Source organism: Pezoporus flaviventris, unplaced genomic scaffold (assembly GCF_033815535.1).
Source record: "Pezoporus flaviventris isolate CSIRO_AGI_PZ_B2104156 unplaced genomic scaffold, CSIRO_AGI_Pfla_v1 ptg000002l, whole genome shotgun sequence".
Classification (NCBI taxonomy): Eukaryota; Metazoa; Chordata; class Aves; order Psittaciformes; family Psittacidae; genus Pezoporus; species Pezoporus flaviventris.
In genome coordinates this window covers 59,022,811-59,044,873 of record NW_026892550.1, presented here as the reverse complement: position 1 = coordinate 59,044,873, position 22,063 = coordinate 59,022,811, and the positions used below count along the sequence as shown (strand labels likewise).

Sequence of the window (22,063 nt, the reverse complement as noted above, 5' to 3'; positions counted from 1 at the left end):
CAGAGTAATACAACTTGAAGCTGCTGCTGGAGAAGTGGTAACATGCTTACCAGAATTCTGTTTGCATAAACTGTCACAATTTAACTACTTTAATCTCTCTTTAGGTATCTAGTACTTGTTTATTCCTCCCCTTTCCAATCCTACAAGGGAAAGAACAGCCACCTCAACTTTGGCAAGACTTTAAGTGGAAGAAGCGGTCCATGCAGCTGCCAATTTCTGTTGTTGCTTTCATCTTCTGTACTTCTGACAATGTATTTTAGAGATGTGGCACTTCATAAAAACAAGCAAAAAAAAAAAAGAAAAAAAACAACAAAAAAACATAAAAAAAACTGACATCCACCCTTCAGTCAGCAATGCATTGGTACTAGCCAACTGCATTTCCAGTAAACAAGCATATGATCATAAAAAGTAGTTTTATTGTTTATTTCTTTACAGTGTATTACTCTGGATACTTAATATTACATATCTTGGGGTCTGTGAGAAATGCTGGGTTCTTAAACATAACTGGCATAAATCCTGTAAAAAGATAAGATGGAGGTTTTTCTTAATAGAAAAGTAAGCCTGACTGAGAAAATTCAAAAGCATAGTCATACTTACCAATTACTTGAGCTCTTTTAATGGCTTTCGTAATTTCTTTCTGCTTCTTGTTGCACAAGCCTAAAGAGATGAATCATTGTCAGCTTCTTAAATCAACAACTACCAAACCATTAGTTTAAAGGGTGAAAGGGATATTACTGGCAATTCCCTCTAGCTTTGCCTAGGTCTTCCTAGACAAATGCATGTGAGCTTATACTATTAAATACGAAATGCATATAATTAAGGACTATTTTCATTCCTTGAAGCAGGCCACTAAGTCAGAGGAGTACTCTTACAGAATGTATGGAGTTGGTAGTAGTTACTTCTGGAAAGATAACCAGTATACAGTTACTCTGACTCACAAACCCATTAACATGAGTATTTAGTGATTTAATATTTCACATACCTGTTATATGCCTGCCATAAATGCGGCCAGTATGCGGAGAAACAAACTGGGAAAGAAGCTACTTAAAATGAAGAAATCCAAAATCAGTTTAAGAACTTTAAGACAGCTTTAGTTTATTACTTGCATTCTGGTTTTCTTTCTTTAATGCTCTTAAACTAGAGACAAGAAAAAGTATAATTTAGAGCTACAGTATTTTCTATGCCACAGCATTTAAGTGGTATTAGAACCAAGAACTAGTTGATAAAGTAAATTTTTAACACCAGCACACAAGTCTAGTAGATTGAACAGTTTAGCACAACTACATTATTTGACCATTATCTGCACACATTCTTGCTCTTAAATTTTAAACCCCTACACGTATGAATAAATTCTTATTTTTTTATCATGGTAGACTTCCTATACACACTTAAAATTAGTAAACCAGTTTCCATCATTTAAGAACAGGAATTTTTTAACTCACCTGCACATTCTTGTAGTCCACATTTATCCCACATAAGACACATCTTTTTGGAGGCTCTTTATAGGGATTCTCCATTTGTATGGGCTGAAATTAAGAGATCTATTAACACCTGTAAGCTTCACAAGAAACTAAGAAATATTTTATATTTTTATTCTTTGGGCAAAACATGCCTTGAAAGCAAGAGGTATTTAGTGCATCAATGAAGTTTTTCAATAACTTATCTCTATTTCTCTTAACACAGTCATCTAGCAATCTAAAAGGCTTTACACACCTACACAGCCTTTTATATATTAGTAATAATGTAACAAGCCAATTAATTAAGGTGGTGAGGCACTGGAATGGGTTGCCTTGGGCAATTGTGAATGTTCCATCCCTGGCGGTGTTCAAAGCCAGGTTGGACAGAGCCTTGGTGACACGGTTTAGTGTGAGGTGACCCTGCCCATGGCAGGGGGTTGGAACTAGATGATCTGAAAGTCCTTTCCAACCTTAACTAAATATTCTAGTCTAATTAATAGATAGTGCTTACACCCTTTACTTTAGAAAACAATATCCAGGGAAGCTGGTAGTAAGGTAATTCTGCCTGGTAAGTCTGAAGAGACTTTTCTGAATATAAATTCAAAGCAAATGGCCTGAGGGAGCTCCTGTCCACACACTTTAACAGAGAGATTCTCAAATATTTACTAAGCCCTGAATAGCTCATCAAGCTTCAGAACAAGATATGAGAAAGAAAAAAAAATACAGGCATAGGTAGAATTGGGCAGAGAAACAGTATCTTAAAAGTTTTTGCTTGTACAGGACAACACTTTTTTATGACATAACTACATGCAATGAATTCGCTTTAGTCTGTTCATGGAATGGTTTGTGTTGGAAGGGACCTTAAAGACCATCCAGTTCTAAACCCCTACCATGGGCAGAGATACCTTCCACTAGCCCAGGTTGCTCAAGCCCCATCCAATCTGGCCTTGAACACTGCCAGGGATGAGGCAGCCACAGCTTCTCTGGGCAACATTTGCCAGTGCCTCACCACACTCATAATAAAGAATTTTTTTCCTAGTATGTAATTTAAATCTCTTCTGTCAGCTTAAGGCCATTCCCCCTTCTCTTATCACTACATGCCCTTATTTCTCAGCTACATGCAAGAAATCAGTTCTGCCAAACTTTTTGCTCCACAAATTTTGCTCCACATTTGTGTTACTCGGACAGCTGATTTACATGACCACAGTTAAGATCCTGGGCTATAGCTCAACGGCACCTTCACCTGGAATACCTGGTGTCTTCCCTCAGCACTGGGTCCCTGCTCTGTAACACCCCAAGTAACTGAATTCAGAGTCGGTTTTCTTTTAGAAGCCCTAGTTACTTGAGTTCAGGGGGGCTTTTCGGGAGCCCAAGTTACGCGAAAACCAAGGCACTTTCGGACACCTCCGCTGCCCGACCTGAGCCCCTCTTGGCGAGGGCGGCAGCAGCCTGGGCGCAGGCAGAGGACGCGGAGTTCGGGGGGGCTACCTCACCTGGTCGGACTGCTCGGGCAGCTGCTCATGCTGGAGGCGGTGCGGCCGCACCCACAACGCCGCTGTAAGGGATAAAGAGTCACAGTTAGCGGCAGCACAGCAGGAGAGACCAGCTCGCAACTTTCCTCCCCACAGCCACCTCGCTCTAAAGGAGCGTTCTAAAGGAACACACCAGGCCTCAGTGTCCGCCAGGGCCGAGCCGCCAAAACCCGCGCCGCCATGTTGTCCCCTGCAGCCCACAAGCGTCATCTCCGACTATAGGTCATTCGCCTGCCCGACCGCCCTCACAGATGCGATTAGCTGGCCAATGGGACCGCGGCCCGCCCAGCTGGAGGCAGCCAATTGGTCGTTGCCTGGCCGCGGGTTCTGTGTCTTAGCAGGGTATTGGCGGAAGTAATGTTTGCCTCTGTTAGAGGTGCTAGTCGTTTCATGGCGGTCACATTCGTTCTTGGCTGTTCGGCCGTCCCTTGTCGTAATCTGCTGCGGCCGTGACGCTCTCCGTACCGCTTCTTCGCAGCGCCGGCCGGAGGCTCTACGTCCCTCAGCTTCACGGGGTGGCGGTGATGGCTGAGCCCCGACTCGCGGTGCGGAGGAAGAGCTGCCCCGGTTCTGTCCGCAAGCGGAGCCGGGCCTCGGTGCAACCTAGCGCCGTTTGCTCACCGGTGGCTCGTAAGAGACTGAGCTCCGCAGAAGGGCCCCCGGCGGAGATCTCGGTACGGGGGTGGCAGGGTGCGGGCGGGCGTATAGAGGTGGAGGGAACACCACCTGGGAGGATGGCTTGGCCCAGCCTCAGCCTGTGCGGTGTCTATCAGGGAGTGTCTTACTTTGTATGAGAGGGAATGTAGTTTGACTTTAGCCGGCATTATGCCTACTTGTAGGTTAAGCTTCACTCGCTGCGAGTTCACTTAGAAGTGAAGCTAGGTTTTCCTCATAACATCAGAAAATCATATACGTTTCTTCTGAAGTTGGGAAAGGCTTAAATGGTTTGCATCTCGTATGTGTTGTGCAAGATGTGCTGCCTTCCTTGGTCTTACTTTGGGGTACTAATACTTTTTATTTTTTTTACAGTGTGATAATGATAGCGAAGAAGATATGTTTGGTGACTATGACAGCCTTTGTGGAAATGATTCTTTGCTAGCTCAAGTTGATGATATAGAGCACAAATACCTGCAGGATGAAAAGCTGGTTATTAAAGCACCTGGAGAAATCATACCTGGGAATCTTCAGCCAGGACTTCCACAGAAGAAACAAGATAATTTTTCTATTCCAGAAAATATGGCTATCCTTAAAGCTGACAAGGAGGATGTTTCCCAAGTGAGTGAAAGGGATGTAGTGGATAACAATCAAGAGCAGACTGACTCTATTTTAGATGAATTGCCATCATCACAACTTTTGTATTTTGAGAAAATGGATGAACTATCTTTTGCTTCTAGAATATCTCCAGCCTCGGAAGGGAGGAACAGATGTGTGAATTCTTCCTTAGAGAAAATCAGGAGTACATCATCTTTTTGTCATGATGCTGAACACAGAAACAGACCTACTGACTCTTCCTCAGACTCCAAGAGTGATTTATTTAAAACTGAAAGTCTTAAAGATCATATAAAAAGTGCTATGACTGGAAATGCCAAAGCCCAGACTCTGCAGGTCTCTAAAACCAAGCAGCTTCAAGAAGCTGTTTTATCTGAAGAGATTTGTGTTGCTAGAAAAACTATTGAATCTTCTTCTGTTGATATAGGCCCTTTCTATGGATTACCTAGCAAAGTTAAAGATCTGTTCAGGCAATTTCGAGGGATTGAGATGCTTTATGGTAATGTAACTAATTGTTGAGAAAGAAATACTAGTGAAGAGTTGCCCGTTTTACCCTTAACACTGTAAAAATATTTAAGTTAAGGTACTATTTAATGTAAACCATGTTGGAAAGTGGTTGTTTTATTAAGTGGTAATTTTGGGTGTTTAGGTGGGTAGGAAAGTTTGATACAGTCTATAGAATACTTTAGAAGGCTCAATCACTAACAGCTTTTAGTGTTCTGTTGAAGAAGAACTCAAACACTGGACTTAAAGTAGTCTATAGGAAGCATAGGCATTTTTTTATATTGATTAATATGCTTCTGGGGCTGCTAATACTTCTTTCTTAATTTTGCAGATTGGCAGCATGATTGCTTAATGTTAGAATCTCTACAACAAAGAAGGAATTTAATATACTCATTGCCAACTAGTGGTGGAAAAACACTTGTAGCTGAAATAATAATTCTACAAGAATTACTCTGCAGACAGAAAGATGTTCTGATGATCCTGCCATATGTTGCCATTGTCCAGGAAAAGGTCTGGATACAGTATTTCTAATAGTGCTTATATTCTCTGCTATGCCTTCCTACTTGGCTGGTTTTAACACTAATTTTAGCAAACTGCATGACTTTTATAAATATATTCTTTTCTCCTAAATGCTGCTCACAGGGTCAGTAATTTTGTTGTAAAAGAGACTTACAAAGGTGAGGATGCTGAGCCAGAAAATAAAGCATGCTGAATTTTGAAATAATAGCTTGTTACAATGTTATGTGTAGTTCTGCAGTTATCCTCTTGGCATAAAGGAAAAGTTAATTTAGAGAATAGATGCAACTCAAGCTTGATAATATTTGTAAACATTTCAGCTTTGCAGGTGGAAAAGGTGGTCATAGCTAATATGTTTTCACTAATCCAAGCAGTTGATTACTGTGTGGGTTGGTTATATGCACGTTGAGTTCTTCAGGCAGCTCAGTCAGAGTTTGCTCTCTGATTGATTTTTTTTGTTTGTTTAAATTTCTTTAAACAGGTTAGGGGTTTATCAAGTTTTGGGATAGAGTTGGGCTTCCTGGTTGAAGAATATGCGGGAAGTAAAGGAAGATTTCCACCAATCAAGAGGAGAATAAAAAAGTCTCTTTATATTGCTACTATAGAAAAAGGACATGCTCTAGTGAATTCTTTAATTGAAACAGAAAGAATTGATGACCTCGGTCTCATTGTAGTAGATGAGGTATGCTACAAGACTTACTAAGGTTTATAATCTGCAAACTTTAATCTTTATAATATGCCATTATTAGCAAAGAGCATTTTTTGATTACTTGGTTTTGCTTTGGGTGTTCATCATCACTACTTAACTTGTCTGCATTGGTACGTAAACATGTAATATTGAAAGTTATTTTTCTTTAACTGAAGCATTTGTTGCTCTATCAGGACAATGGATTCTGTATTGAGAGATCTACTGTTAGTGATGAATTACTGATAGGTACTTGTCAATTAGACATTTCTAATTGATTAGAAACATAGATAATAATGGAGAATGTATTGTATGAATCCCACAACTGGACTCTTAAATGTCGAAAACGTGACTGGTACTGATAATGACTGAATGAAGTAATATTTGACTGGGAGAATTGCCCCTTATTCTGCTCTTAAGTGGTTCAGCCAAGTTGTGCTGCTAAGGGTTGCATCACATGTATAACATCTAACAGAGATGTTTAATTCATGGAATACTTCATCCTAACTGAGTTTACTTCAGTAGCTTCAAAACAGAAGACAGTTTAAGGACTAACTTGTTTTTCTGGAAGTAGCTGACTGCTAGAAATCTTTTTATATTAACTTCCACTGTAAGCGTTCCTTAAAACAGTTTGCTTGAGGCTGGTGAGCCCAAAGATCTCTATGCTGACTGTTTAGTATCAGGAGTTAAGTGTATCACTAATGGTCTAATTAAATGGGAGGTAAATCTTGTTTTCTGTGTTTGCCCTTGGGTCTGGTTTTCTGTGATGATTAAATGTTGTTTCAGTGAGGCTATACTTGTGGAAGGAGCTTGGCAGTCAGAATTTGCCAGAGGGATATAATGAGGAAGTCCATGATAATCCCTCTGTAATAGGCATATCCTGTAATATTTATTTAGGACTTTAAAAAAATGTTGTGCGTTTTAGAAATACTCTTAACTCAGTAACATTCTTGCATTTTCTCTTTCCTTTCTGTGCACAGTTGCATATGCTCGGTGAGGGAAGTCGTGGAGCAACACTGGAAATGACTCTTGCAAAAGTTCTTTATGCTAGTAGTAAGTCACGGCTGCAGTTAATGTTACTAAAATATTGTAGCAATGGCATCTTTAGAGAGATATACTTTGCCTTTCAGGATTTGTGGTGTTCTGGCTGCTTTTGAAAAACTAGGAATGACTCCATGCAGTGACAGTGTTTACTTATTTGTTAGTCCTTTGACCCTGTAATGGTGGACCAGGTGTTTCTGAAGCTTTTTGATACTTCTCTGGGAAATCCTGAGGGTTGACAAATGCCTTCCATTTCTTTGTAGGAGTATCTTAGCCATTTCAGTTAAAAGCTTCCATAGAGAAAGGTTGCTTTTTTATGTGTACATCTCGACTAGTATTTCTTAGTTATATCCCACTTCAGACTTGCTACTTTGGCATTTAAGAAGACTAACAATAAAGAAGCAGGCTTTTGAATTCAATATTGAGCAGAAGTGTTTAAAATTGTGAGCATGGCAATAATAAATTCATGTCAACTTCTGTTTTACAGAAAACACTCAAATCATTGGAATGAGTGCAACCTTAAATAATGTTGGAGACCTGCAGAAGTTCCTGCAAGCGGAGTACTATACTAATAATTTTAGACCGGTCTGTATAGAAGATACCATAAACTAGTAAAGATATTTGAAATTAAAATTATAGCATGTCTATTTAGGATTGTATCACAGCTTTAAGCTTAATTTCACAGTGTAATATAATGCCTGCTAATGCTTGCAGTTGTACTAATATCAATGCACTTTTAAATGCACAAATGCAGGTACCCTTATATCATGTTAAGCCCCTTGTGTCAGTTTAACTAAACCAATTCCTAAATTGTAACTACTTTGATAAATCATTATAGTTCATTTGATAGAACTGGAATTTGTACTACTGGTGGTTGAACACTGCCATGACTGGTTTATGAATAGTTCATGGGAAACAACACTTCTTGTATTCTTCATTATAATCAGATGTTTTCTCAGGGCAGGCAATTAAAACAATGAACTCTAAAAAATTCTTGATGGGTGGAGTGTGTTCTTGTGTGCATGCGTGTATGTATGTATATGAAATGTGATCCTTAGAAAAGACATCAGTAATAGCTTAACCTTTAGAGAAGGCTTAACTGAAGTTTTTGTTCATGGCTTTTCTCTCCCTAGGTAGAATTAAAAGAATACATAAAGATACGAGACACCATTTATGCAGTTGACAGCAAAACGGAAAATGGCTTTACTTTTTCACGTCTCCTTAATTTCAAGGTAAACCTGAAGTGCTTATAGTTTCTTTGAAGTATAGTTATGAAATGTGCTATTTTACACAGATTTGTTTACAGATATTTGTCCTGGGTTCAGCAGTAGCAGTCATTTTTCTCCTTCTTGGTAGCTGGTGCAGTGCTGTGTTTTGACTTTCAGCTCGGGAACAGAGCTGATAACAATGATGTTTTGGTTTGGCCAAGGACTTTGTGAGCCTCATGCTCTGCCAGGGGGGAGGGGAAGCCGGGAGGAAGCAGAGATAGGACACCTGACCCAAACTGACCAAAGAGGTATTCCATACCACAGCACGTCATGCCCAGGACCTAACTGGGAGTGAGCTGGAAGGGCTGGGAGAGGGTTGGAGGAGGTATCGGTCGGAGCTTGGTCGGGCTTGGGGGCCGAGTTATCGGTCAGCTGGTGCTGAGGTGTTGTATTCTCTTCCCTTGTTATTTCCTTTATCATTATTATCATTGGTGGTAGCAGTAGTGATTTGTGTTATACCTTAGTTACTAAACTGTTCTTATCTCAACCCGTGGGAGTTGCATTCTTTTCAATTCTCCTCTCCATCCCTCCGAGAGCAGGGGGAGGGCAAGAAAGGGGGGGGAAGTGAGCGAACGAATTACCTGACTGGGTTTAAACCACGACAATATTCTACAAAGAAATTATTTAAATAAGATATTTCTTTTGTAATACATATGAGAAAGAAAATGTTAGGCTTTGTGGAGAAAAATTTCCTTTAAAACACTGAATACTTAACTTGATTTTCACTTCTTTACTGCTCTTTAAGGTAGAGGCTTCTTCAATATTTTGATATATGAAGAGGAATGGGTTTGAGTATTATATGTACCTAGTGCTTTATGGTTTGGGATAGATTTTCTCACCAGTTGATCTTTTGGACTTGACCTGATACTGAAAGAAGACATCTTTCAGGGTTGTTTTTTTTTTTGTTTGTTTGGGTTTTGTTTTCTTTTCCATTATTGTCTTTCATGAACTAATTTCAACCTTTAAAAAGAAAAATGCCTGTTATAGTAGACGGCCAGTAATAACACAAGTAACATCACTGTGGTGTTGCTAAAAGAATTTGAAGTTTTGAGGAGAAAAAGCAAAGTGTTTGATTCTTACGTCTATGTATTCTTCAGTTCCGGGTAGATGTGTTAATAAACTATTTCAAGTGAGGATTTGGAGAACTTATCCCGCAGTTTCTTGCATTTATGTTGTGTTAATGCAAATACGGTTTTCTAGCAAAGGTTGAGAGCAAGTATTGAATACTTAGTTTATGATTTAATTTCTAAGTTTGAATGTTTGTCAATATCCATTTATGACAGTATTCTAGTAATCTGGAGAAAGCAGATCCTGACCACATTATTGCCCTGGTTACTGAAGTTATTCCTAAATATTCCTGCCTAATCTTTTGTCCCACCAAAAAGAACTGTGAAAATGTGGCTTCAATGGTATGCAAGTACCTCAAGAAGTAAGTATCTCTCATGGTTTTTAAAATTAGATATATGGAATAAATGTAACTTCACTAGTTTGCAGGTGACTTTCCCTGGTGATCAGAAGTAAATATTTTGAATATGGAATCATGTAAAGGTACTAAGTGCATAAATGATAGCAAACTGCTCAAGGCTTATTAAACAAATGTTTTAACGAGCAAAGCCCCTTATTTAAAAAAAAACAACAACTAGTTAATAAAATGGTTATTAGAGAGCAAATAAAAAACGAAAAGCATACTACACTAATCTAACCTTGTGCCCCTTTGGCCCCGGTCTCTACAGGCTTAGAGAACTAACATTTTCTCTATAGCCGGGTATATATAAGTTGTAAAATCTAAACCAGGCTTTGTTAATAAAGAAAATAAGACTCACATATGGTATCATTTAATTGTGATTTGATCAACTCATGATAGTCTAGCCAAGTTAAATTTTATGTAGGAACAAATTATATTCAAATAAATGATAACTCTCCCTCACTATTAAAGTTGAAACCATTTTGATGTATCTGTAACATCCACTACAAGCTGATACTGGCCCTGTTTCCTTCAGTGCACTTGATGCTCACATCCAGTCAGAATTTAATCACTTCTGTACCTGTGCTTACAAACAAGAAAAGAGTTCTGTTGTGACTTAATCACTGTCCTGTGTCTTGCTATTTCAAAATTACTGAGAATAACTATTTCTCTGACATAGGTGTTAGAGGAATGGATAATGAACAGAAATAGACAGTAAGCATGTCTCTTGATTTTATTTTTTAATTTTATTTTCTAAGTAGTTAATGATTGATCTGAAAAACTAGATAAGTCTAAGTAAATGCTTTTCCTCCTCCAAGAGAATTTAGAGCTCACAGGGAGAAAGAGAAACAAGATCTCATCAAGAACCTAAAGTATATTGGAAATGGAAGTGTCTGTCCTGTTCTGAAGCAAACAATTCCTTTTGGTATTGCCTATCACCATAGTGGCCTTACAAACGATGAAAGAAAAATTATAGAGGAAGCATATTCTGCAGGTGTCCTGTGTCTGCTTGCTTGCACAGCTACCTTAGCTGCTGGAGTCAACCTGCCAGCCAGAAGGTTAGTAACTGAAACATATTTCATTGTTGCATTGATTTTTCTTGCTTTATAAAAAGGTTTCTTTAGTAAGTTGGAAATATTGATGCTATTTAAAGTGTGTTCTGCTTTTACTAACAAGTTAGATGCATAGGGGATTTAGTGTTCAACTTGGGACACAAAACTGCAAAGCTTTTACACAGGAAAATGTGAATCAGTATCAAGTTGCTCAGAATGCATAGCTGAAGGGCACTTAAATAAATGAATTAAGAAAACGTGAAGAAATCAAGGATATGCTTCAGTATTTTATAATGTTATCCAGAAGAGTAAGGAATTCATGGTGGTTTCTTGGATATTGTCCTAAGAACAATGTTTAATTTGTGACATTTTTCTAAGGAGATACCGTTTGAATATGTTTTAACACAAAAAATATTTAATATTTTCTTACCAAGTGCTGAAGACATGGCTGCTGTACTCTGACCAAAGACTGTTTATTAAGAATTCATATTTGTGTGCATGTATGTTGGAATGATGCACTTGAGGGGAGGCAGAAAAATTAATACAGCCAAGTATTGTCTTACTAGCATAACTGTTGTATGATCAGTGTAGCTTATGTTTTGTGTAGGGTTTATTTCATATCTCAGTGGTTTTCATCTTAAACTCAGGGCTTTGAGTAAAGACTAGTTCCAAAGGTTCTGCAAGACGTAATAAACATGGCTTGTTTTTCAGTAAATCTTAAATTGTTAAAGAGTTTTCTGTTCAAACAAGTGCATTTGGTTTTAATTATTTATTAAGCAAGGGGCATATATAAAGAATGTATTTAAAATTTTATTGCTACTTAGTAATTCTAATATAAAGCATAACTTATTGAAGACTTCTTCACAGGGTTATTCTCAGAGCTCCTTATGTTGCTAATGACTTCCTGAAGAAGAACCAGTATAAACAAATGATTGGCAGAGCTGGGCGAGCTGGTATTGACAGTGCTGGAGAAAGTATTCTCATAGTGCAAGAGAAAGACAAACACTTGGTAATTTTTATAAAGCTATTGATAATTTAAATTATTGGATTAAGCTGGTGGGATAAACAGGAGGAGCTGAAATGCCTAGCTCAGTTTTTTTTCACTTCTTAATGTTGCACGTATTTGACTTATGTAATAATACCTGTAACCTGCCTTTATGTGGTTTGTTTTCAGATGTGAACTGTAAACTTTTAGATGCCTATACTTATTTTCTTTAAAGCTGAATCATGCATATCAATATTTTTAAATGTGTGAAACTAGTGCATAAATCTTTTCTCTGAACTACTATATTTCTTGCTCTTTTTAGGTTCAGGATTTAATTCACAGTCCTTTGGAGAATTGTTACAGCAATCTTCTGCTGGAGTTGACCAAGGGAATGCAGACTCTGTTATTGTCTTTGGTTGGATTGAAGGTATCAGTTAACTCTTCTGTGTGAGTAACTTAAGTGCTTGGGAATACAAAGAAAATCTTATCTGTTGATTCTTCAGGGGGAAAAAATAGACCTTTTAAACATATTGGCTTACAAACTCAGAACAGCTTCTAGTTGGATAAAAAGAACAAAGATTTGATTAGTCTCAGATGTCATGTTACATAATTAATTGATAATTTCCTTATGTGTAAAAAACAAAGCTACCTTATGATACATTATAGTATTAATAACATTTCCATTTCTGATACTTGATTCAAACTAGAAACAAATTAACATGATGCAGTAGGTAGAATAATAGAACAGATGGAGAGCAATCCATCAGGTCCATCATAAATTGTCTATCATTTTATTTGTTCCCATGTATTTCTATAGAAACACATTAACAGGATATCCAGCTGCTTCTGTAGAGTTTTTTTCATATAGCTTATAGAATGTGTAAAATGACACCTTTTAACATTCTAATCTCTTGCAAAACTGATGCAGATGGCTGTTACCTATGAAGAGGTCAACAATTTTATGTGCAGTACATTGCTGGGTGTTCAGAAGCAGCTGCTGTCTAAGGAGAGGAGCCTCTCAGAGATAATTAAGGATGGGCTAGAAAAATTAATGGAAAAAGGACTCCTAAAAGGAAGAATATATGAGAAAGACAACCCTTCCAAATGTACACTAACAGTCACACCGCTGGGTAAAGCTACATATAAAGGTAAGACTTTTTTTCGATTCTTGTTATAATCTTTATTTCAACAAACCCTTTCATATCAGCCTTATTTCAATTTAGTATGTTTTCCCATCTTTGGTCTGAAACTGTAATGAAAAATAAGTTGTAGAGAGACAGATTTGATTGCTAAATAATGTGCTGGGCTGAACATGATGGGAATGAAGTGTAGTAACATTGATCACAGTGAGAGTAAAACCAGAACTCTACCCCCAAAAAAGTGATTTAAAGATTTGATTTAGTGGTTGTACTCAAAATGCCTCACAACCTCATCTTTTAATTCATTGTTATGGACAGTTATTGTGAACAGGGGGATATCTTGACCTAGAGGGAAGCTTAGGAGGGAAAGGAAACATGTGACACGTAGACCAGCTGTAATAAAGAAGTGAGTATATCAGGAAGTTCTGTTTTCCTGTCATAGCATAAAGATACAGGGTATGGAATGCCATTGGAATAGAGTAAGTCTCTGAAACAGATTCCTTCAGTCTACAAGGTTTGTTCCAGGATTTCTTTAAAGCCAAGGCAATTCACAAACACTCCAAAACCACACCCTGAATGGACATAGGTGGAAATAGATGACTGTCTTTCATCAGTTCTTGTTTCACTGCTCAGGTTAGGGCAATTATTCAGGTTACAACTGTCCATCTTCAATTCAGACGGCATAACAAGCTGTTGTGGAAGATAAAGGAGATGTTGATTCTATGTTAAAGTCTATTACGTTAACTGTGTATGCCTGTTTAAAGTTGCAGTACATTGTGTGCTTATTATAGGGTCTATAGACTTGGCATACTGCAATCTTCTCTATAGAGAACTGAAGAAAGGTTTGGAAGGGCTGATTCTTGAGAGCAATCTTCATCTTCTGTACCTGACAACTCCGTATGATACAACTTCTAACTGTAGCCCAGATTGGATGATATACTTGAGGCAGGTGAGAGTTTACTAGCAAACATGCATCGGGATGTGTAGTAATACTGATTATTGCATTTTAAGTAAGTTTATACATATAAGAAATGCAGATAGTGGGGTAGCAATTTGATGAAAAGTTAAGATATGCTACTTTATTTTCACTCACAGGGCAGAAGTGCTGTCTTTTATTGCATAAAAACCTAAGTTCTCTTCTGCATCTGTAATATTTGATCCTATTTGGGGGAAACAGTGGCAGAAACACATCTTTTGAGTTGCCAGTACTCCAAATCCTGATTCTAGCCTTGGGCCTAGCCTTGCCATCACTGGGGTCTGGTTAATCCTAAATCAGTGCTTTTCATATGTAACCACATCGTGGTAGACTGCAAGAAAGCCACTGTTAAATGCATCAAGAGCCATATTTACCTTGTAATGCTCTCTCATTTAATCTGTAATTTTGGGAGCAAAATCCACTACAGAATGTTAGGTCTTGATCCTTGATGTAAGTCTAATGCTTAACTCCAGCCATGATTGTAACTGTTACGCTGTGACCAATACCTTCCTACAGACTACTTATGCTTATGCCTAGCAGCACACACTACTTATGCCTAGCAGCACAGCCCTTAACCTAGTCTTGCACACTCTGTAAGATCCTGCCATAGTTCAATTCCTCTCTTTATTGTAAAGTGCTGTATACTAAGGGTAGCACTAATACCTATTTAGTTTTGTTAAAATGTAGCATTCAGAGATTGACAGTTACAGATAATTCAGACAAGTAGGCAAAGAAGTTGCAGATCTGACTTTAGTGACTACTAGTCTAGTGACTCAAGTACTATATATGTTACAAAACATTATTCACTTCAAGTAGTAGACTTAGGTTTTCTATAATATTAAGAGAATTAAGTATCTGAAAATTCTTTATAAAATCTTGTTTTAGTTCAACCAGCTAAGTGGAGCAGAGCAAAAAGTAGCAGATATTGTGGGAGTACCCGAAAGCTTTATTACAAAAAAAGCTTCTGGCCAAGCCATCAGAAAGGTAGGCTGGAGATTTCTCATACCTAATATCACAGTTAAGTCATTTCATTTGGTTATTTACAAATTCTAGATTATTTTTCTGCTGGTGTTCTTTATTGCTATTGTACTTACTAAGTTTCTTTTAACCTCATTGGTTGATTTTCTTAGTGTTGTTTAATGTCATTGGGTATAATATAGTCATGTTTGAAAGACATGAAGGAGTAGAGGGGAAAAGAACTTCCTTGTAGCACTAACAGAGTATCTTGAATATGATACTGGCTCTGAATTCTGACTTGCTTTATTCCTAGAATGTGGACAGTGCTGTGGTAAACAGGCTCTACCTGTCATTTGTCCTTTACACACTACTGAAAGAGACCAATATATGGAGCGTTTCAGAGAAATTTAATATGTCCCGGGGATATGTGCAAAATCTCCTTAATTCTGCTGCCTCATTCGCCTCCTGTGTTCTACGCTTCTGTGAGGTAGCATGTTAATAAATTCTAATAAATTCTTTGGGATTTGCAAGACCTGGAGTCTTGTTCTCTTACATTAGAACTGAATGCAGGTGTTGTATTTCACCTTTCCTGTTCAAAGTTATTTTTCCTATTCAGTAAAGCATGCTCATACAGTGATATTTCTTACATTAAAAGTAAGCTTTATATACAGAGAAAATATACAAAGTGTACAGTGCACTGACAGTTTTACCTTTCTCTTGGAAATAAGGCCATCTGGTTGTGGAATGTCATCTCGGGAAAACAGCTCTGGGATGTTCAGTTGAAGAGTGCTGAACACAGCTCTGCAGCTCTGAAAGGATAACTAGAAACAGCAATGCTTCCCCTGTCTGAAAGCCAAATATATGCATGTTGCCATAGCAGAGCTCTTATTAGTCATACCCCCCAGTACAGGATTCAGGATTTGATTTTTAATTTTATTTATCTCTGCAGGAATTGGAAGAATTCTGGGTTTACAAAGCTTTGCTGACAGAACTTACCAAGCAGCTGACATACTGTGTTAAGACAGAACTCATCCCTCTGATGGAGGTAGCAGGTGTTCTAGAGGTTAGTAAACCTGGCTTTATGAGATTTTCCCAATATAAACTAGTATGCAATATGTTACTGTGCCTTATCTGGAAGACCAAGCTAGTTGTTTTTTTGAGAATTTGGCATAGTGCAGATATCCCACGACAGTCCTGGAGGCTGGGGGAAAAGTGGTCTATTGAGGAAATGTGAGCTGGAGCCAAGGCTGTTTTTCTTCGGGCTGCTGCCACAGCCAACAGTGAAAAATCCTGTATTTGAACAATAATCTAGCTGTATACTCTGTTAGAAAACAGAGTCCAGGTTTCTTGTGGTAAAGGATTCTTGCGTAAAGAGGAACAATAATTTACATATTTAGTTACATTACAAGATCCTCACAGAAATATGTGAAGTCCTTTTGGGAACTTGGGCTTGTACAATCACTTGCAGTGTTGCATATGTTCTAAGTAAGAAGCTTACTTGGTCTCTGAATCTAAGACTCCTATGAAAGTAGAAAATCTTTTTGGGCTTCAGGGCAAGGTTATAAATAATTACTGGACTCCTTTGCAAAATTACCTAACTAGCTTGTACTACCTGTTGTAGAATCAGTTTGTCAGCAACCATTGAATTTGGTGGCAGTAAGGCTTTATTCCAAGGAACAAAACAGTGAAGACTTAGAGCTTAATGGTGTCTTTTGTAATTGGATTTTCTGAATTAGATGCAGGAGGCAAGTAGTCTTTTTGATGGCTCATTCCATAGGGGAATATTTCTGTGTAAGGGCTAAACCAGCCTCAACAGTGTGATTCTATGAAAATTTTATTTTAAAGATGACTCTTGAAAATTACTGCTATAATTAAAGTATTTCTGCACTGGAGTTAAAACTGTGCCACAGCTGATACCTGTAGCAGATTAAATTGTCAACTTGAACAGACATTATTTGCTTAAATTTCCTTGGAGGAAATGATAAAATCAATCTTGAGATTACTGTAGTGAAAGAGTTTTCGGCATGCTTACTTGTACAGTTTTCAAAGAGCAATCTAAAACCTTTTCATGGAGAAAGTCGTTAGTGAAGAAGGATTCTGTGTCATCAGTCATAATATGCATATAGCAGCCAAATAGGTCACAGAAAATATTTGCTGGCAATTGGTAGTGAGATTAATGACACCTGGTTCACATCAGTGAACATGCATAGTCCTCAGTTACCCTGGAGGAAGATAATGTATTGTAAGTCATTACCTGTTAGATGCTGAAGAAACACATATGTCATCAAATAAATGTCTTTCTATTCCTTCTTGCCTCTAAAAGAGGCAAGGGGGGGGGGGGGGACAAAAGGTAATTGACCAGATGTGTGGAGGTGCAATAGTTGCTCATCAAATGGGTATTATTTCATAACTCAGGATATGAAAGCCTTGGGTATACAAATTACTCCACTACTAGTGTAGAAATGCATTTTAATTTAAACTTTGTGAAGTTCTAGCAGTACTTGTTTTGCAAAGGAAATGTTTGCCCAAAGGCCCTCTGTTAAGCAAATACTGCATGGCTACCTTACATAACAGCGGGATCAAGCCAAGTCAAGAGAAGCAGGTAGTGCACAAACCCTTATACTGGTGATAATCAAGTTCTAGACAGTCTCTTCTGGTATGTGTATCTTTCTGGTATGTGTGAGATCACAGAAATGACGTCACACAAAACTAGAGAAGTAAAAAAGATACTGTTAAACTAAAAGAAATAATTTATAAGCTTAAAATGGGGAAGCATAGTCTTCTGGAATTCTCTGAAAGCTCTGTTATGTGAAAATTCTGTGGGTGGGAAAAAATATGGACAAAATCTTTCACTTGGACATCATCAAATAATGTGACAATCATTCCTGTCAGTGGTAGTGAATGCAGAGAACATGATAACAAAGAGAGGACATTAGAGTCAGTATCATCTAGGCTCAGAGAAAATGGTGACAACTGGGTTCTGAAGAGCTGGATGAGATTTTATTGGGAGATAAATCTTAGCAGTAAAGCTGTATTTTGGGGAGGTATGATTCTCAGGGAGTATTCGTGTTCTTAGGAAAATAAATCAGAATTGGATTAATAAGCAGAGATTATATGTTTTAGGTTGGCACAGACTGGCACTTAATGGCAGTTCTTATTGCCTATTCTAATAAGCTAACACAACTTTGAACTTTCAGGCACGAGCAAAACAGCTTTATAATGCAGGGTACAAAACTTTAGCGCACTTGGCTAATGCAGATCCAGAAACTCTAGTCAAGATGATTGATCATTTGTCACGACGTCAAGCCAAACAAATTGTTTCATCTGCAAAGGTAAGTTAGAAACAAAGCTATAAAAACCTGCTTCAGAACTTCAGTATGTCGAAAGTGGGTGTTTGAGTGACATTAAAAGTGAAGGATTCAAATTACTAATAAAGGCATTAATGGACATTTGTGATCCAAATAAGAATATGTATTAAGAATATTGAAATATTTTCTTGACAATATAATTTATTTAAGATGGTTAAGAGTAACAAATTGAGCAGTTGCTGACCTTCAAGCTTTTGGTAAAGTAAGGGAATGTCTAGAATAAATGAATGGGTGGGTAGTGTGGAAAAAACTATGCAGGCAATAACAAAGTCTTGGTTTATATATTCTCACGGAGTAAAAGTAATTTTAGATCATGGCTGTTTATAGTTGTTGTAGGCTTCTTACTGCTTTTTTGTCGCTGTATGAGCCAAAAAAAAAGGGATATATGCAGATTCCTCATCAGTGCCAAATGCAGCAATCTAGCTTATTCTCATGCTCAGATATTAAACTGATGGAGTTTTCTCTAACTGGGAAGTTAAGAATACTTGTATGTGTTATGCTATGCATGCTACTGGGGAACTGTTAATACGCCAGCTGTCAGCAACAAACAGCTCAGGGTAGTGGATTAAATAGTTACTAATATCAGGGGTCCCTATATGTCTGATGTAAAATGCTGTAGTAAGAAATTTTGTATAAAGCAAGAATTTGGTAACTTGGCAGGCACTACTTACAGATGTTTATTGCAGCGTGGAAGACAAATATCTGTTATAGATGCCTCTGCTAACAGTTCTAGACAAAGCTGTTCATATTCTGTTTTATTTAGCATATTAAGTGATGGCAGAACTGAGAAAACCAGCTGTGTGTACAGTATTAATTTTTGTGTTAGTGTTTTTCATATGGGTATACACTAAAAAGTAAAAAATGCTGCTGGTAGTACTTGTGAAAATGTTAGTCCTTTGAGGCAAAGGTACCGTAGTTCTGTGAGCAGCAGCAATACAAGTTTTTTACCGACTAGATGCAAGCTTGGAAAGAAACATTGATGTTTTAACCTAACCTATAGCTAATGCTTATATTCATTTTTTCAGGGGGCTTTTGTGTTCATTTTATTTTTTCCCATTATAGATGCTGCTGAGTGAAAAAGCTGAGGCTTTACAAGAAGAAGTTGAAGAACTCTTAAAGGTGCCTACAGATATCCCAGCAACCTACTGACCATGAAGAAAAATCATGAATGCAGAAATTGGCATATTTTAAAATTTTTAACTTTGCTATGTGACGCTGCTGTAATGATAATAAATATTTATATCTTTTGTATACCTCATTTTAGTGTGAGTTCAGAATGTGTCTTGGGAAGTTGACTTCATTTGGAGGTTTTGATTGAACATGTTGAGCAAGAGGCTAGAATCAAAAGATTCCTCTTAATTCATTCCTGGTTTTAGAAATAGCCCTTCGAGTGCTTTGAGGACTGGACTAACTACCTGGTGTGTACTTCTGCTTAGAGACTGGGTTCATAGCTGGCTTAAATAATGTGTATATGTTGGATATTCCCTTTAGGACACATGTTTGAGTGAGCTCATCCAAAATTGCTATTTGCAGGAATTACTGTACTCTAGGTGTAACCTAATGGAAAGAGAGAGTGAGTTGCAACTCATGACAAAGTGGTCCCGGATTTGTATAAGGAATTGTAAATGATGCCTAGCTTAAGCCATGTTAAAAGATGCCAATATTGAATTCACATTCAGTCTCTGGCAGTTCCCAAGAGAGAATTTTCAGGATGTTTCTGTAGCAGTTTTCCAAACAAAGCCAATGGGTTTTTTTTTTTAATATTTTTTAATTTCATGCCTAAATGTGAAGACTAAAAGACAAAGGCTTGAAATTGATTTTTGAGAAGCCATATCAAGAGACCACTCAGTGGATAAAGAACTGGCTGAATGGCCACATGCAAAGAGTTGTGGTCAATGGCTCAGTGTCCAGATGGAGACCAGTAACGAGTGGTGTCCCTCAGGGATCGGTGTTGGGACCGGTCTTGTTTAATATCTTTGGTGGTGACATGGACAGTGGGATCGAGTGCGCCCTCAGCAAGTTTGCCGATGACACCAAGCTGTGTGGTTCAGTTGATATGCTGGAGGGAAGGAATGCCATCCAGAGGGACCTTGACACGCTTGTGAGGGGGACTGATGCCAATCTCATGAAGTTCAACCAAGCCAAGTGCAAGGTCCTACACCTGGGTCAGAGCAATCCTAGGCACAGCTACAGGTTGGGCAGAGAAGAGATTCAGAGCAGCCCTGCGGAGAAGGACTTGGGGCTGTTGGTCGATGAGAAACTGAGCTTGAGCCGGCTTCAGTGTGCGCTCGCAGCCCAGAAAGCCAACCGTATGCTGGGCTGCATCAAAAGGAGCGTGACCAGCAGGTCGAAGGAGGTGATCCTGCCCCTCTACTCTGCTCTCGTGAGACCTCACCTGGAGTGTTGTGTGCAGTTCTGGTGTCCTCAACATAAAAAGGTCATGGAACTGTTGGAATGAGTCCAGAGGGGAGGGCCATGAGGATGATCAGGGGACTGGAGCACCTCCCGCATCAAGACGGGCTGAGGAAGTTGGGGCTGTTCAGCCTGGAGAAGAGAAGGCTGCGTGGAGACCTCATAGCAGCCTTCCAGTATCTGAAGGGGGCCTATAGGGATGCTGGGGAGGCACTCTTCATTTGGGACTGTAGTGACAGGACAAGGGGTAATGGGTTCAAACTTAAACAGGGGAAGTTTAGATTGGATATAAGGAAGACATTTTTTATTGTGAGGGTGGTGAGGCACTGGGATGGTTTGCCCAGGGAAGTTGTGAATGCTCCATCCCTGGCAGTTTTCAAGGCCGGATTGGACAGAGCTTTGGGTGACACAGTTTTGTGTGAGGTGTCCCTGCCTATGGGGGTCCTTTCCAACCATAACTATTCTATGATTTTAAGTTCTGAGGCTCCATAGGCAATATCAGTCACATTAGTTAGAATTTGAGAAGGTACCTGAACCAGTTTTGCTCTAGCATAAAGCTAGGCTTTGTGAAAGTAATTTTGAAGATGCTTGAAGCTTCCTTAATTGTGATACAGAGAATTCCTTTTCCAAGCTGTTCTGTAGTACGTAACAATGCTAGGGCCCTGCATGTTAAGAACAACTAGAAAGCTGTGATAGACTGCTGAGTTAAATCATGGTAGCCAGCACCCTGGCAGAATTAAATACGGCATTTCTGTGTAAATTTGGGGGTCCCTTCTCAGTAAAGAGAAAGATAAACCTTAGTTAAACTGTCTTTTTTTTACTCAATTTATGGTTGTGTTGTATTTTACTGCTTGTTTTGTTGTTGCATTAGAGAAATCATAAGTAGCAATTGAATGGATTTTTATAAGCCTTCTTTAGCAGAATCATGTCTCTAAGACTATAATTATGATACTTTACAGAGGCTTTTACAAAGTTTGGATAAGTGAGATATTTGAATGCATTTATTGTTAAACTTAAGAACTTAAAACCAGCACTTTTTAGAGGCAGGATGATTCATTTGCCTTGCTAGATTCAGTGCCTGCAGGGAAATCCTGGTGCTGATATTGAAGTGCCTGAGGCAGAAATGGTTTTGGAAACATGAGAACATGTTCAGCTGGCTCTAACAGCAAGGTATTATTTGCCCTCAAGTGCAGAAGCAGTATTTGCCATGACTTGAGGTTATTTACGCCTTCCCCTTTTAATCAAGATAGATACATATTTTTGACCAAATGATAAATAATGAGAATTTCTCTATTGGTTTATTTGCATTATTGTCAAAAGACAGATGATGCCCACTCCAGTGTGAGTACGTATCTAAGCAGTTGATGCACGTAGGAAAATTTCAGTGATGCCTGTAAAGCCCAACCAGTTGCTGTAAAGATTTACTGGTGCTCAATG

General features: G+C 38.4%; 2 protein-coding genes across 3 annotated transcripts; one reads left to right on the top strand and one right to left on the bottom strand.

The window, feature by feature from the left end:
• Positions 1-399: 399 nt before the first annotated feature.
• Positions 400-3,237, bottom strand: MRPS18C (mitochondrial ribosomal protein S18C). Its single transcript, XM_061480210.1, has 6 exons — positions 3,123-3,237; positions 2,951-3,012; positions 1,443-1,526; positions 983-1,040; positions 598-657; positions 400-516 (listed from the first exon to the last, which is right to left on the bottom strand). The coding sequence occupies exons 1-6, from the start codon at positions 3,169-3,171 to the stop codon at positions 440-442; spliced, it is 390 nt and encodes a 129-aa protein (XP_061336194.1). The 5' UTR covers positions 3,172-3,237; the 3' UTR covers positions 400-439.
• Positions 3,238-3,380: 143 nt separating this feature from the next.
• HELQ (helicase, POLQ like) lies at positions 3,381-19,472 on the top strand. 2 transcript variants are annotated; one of them, XM_061480178.1, is made up of 18 exons: positions 3,381-3,663; positions 4,019-4,757; positions 5,094-5,272; positions 5,760-5,960; positions 6,944-7,016; positions 7,492-7,589; positions 8,138-8,236; positions 9,556-9,701; positions 10,556-10,795; positions 11,657-11,798; positions 12,097-12,201; positions 12,703-12,922; positions 13,705-13,862; positions 14,775-14,873; positions 15,160-15,333; positions 15,796-15,909; positions 18,044-18,178; positions 19,277-19,472. In XM_061480178.1, exons 1-18 carry the CDS (start codon positions 3,514-3,516, stop codon positions 19,361-19,363), a joined length of 3,159 nt encoding a protein of 1,052 aa, XP_061336162.1. In that variant the 5' UTR covers positions 3,381-3,513; the 3' UTR covers positions 19,364-19,472. The 2 variants fall into 2 exon arrangements, with proteins under 2 accessions (XP_061336162.1, XP_061336170.1); XM_061480186.1 differs by lacking the exons at positions 3,381-3,663; positions 5,094-5,272 and having other exon boundaries at positions 4,547-4,757.
• Positions 19,473-22,063: the final 2,591 nt, after the last annotated feature.

What these genes read in the sequence shown, in the direction of transcription:
- MRPS18C (XM_061480210.1), bottom strand. Translation starts at nt 3,171, where the DNA reads ATGGCGGCGCGGGTTTTGGCGGCTCGGCCCTGGCGGACACTGAGGCCT. An exon ending in CTGGCGGACACTGAGGCCTG is followed by an intron (nt 3,013 to 3,122) that starts GTGTGTTCCTTT and finishes TATCCCTTACAG; the next exon opens with CGGCGTTGTGGGTGCGGCCG. An exon ending in TAAAAGAGCTCAAGTAATTG is followed by an intron (nt 517 to 597) that starts GTAAGTATGACT and finishes ATCTTTTTACAG; the next exon opens with GATTTATGCCAGTTATGTTT.
- HELQ (XM_061480178.1), top strand. Translation starts at nt 3,514, where the DNA reads ATGGCTGAGCCCCGACTCGCGGTGCGGAGGAAGAGCTGCCCCGGTTCT. An exon ending in GGCCCCCGGCGGAGATCTCG is followed by an intron (nt 3,664 to 4,018) that starts GTACGGGGGTGG and finishes TTTTTTTTACAG; the next exon opens with TGTGATAATGATAGCGAAGA. An exon ending in GTCAACCTGCCAGCCAGAAG is followed by an intron (nt 10,796 to 11,656) that starts GTTAGTAACTGA and finishes ACTTCTTCACAG; the next exon opens with GGTTATTCTCAGAGCTCCTT.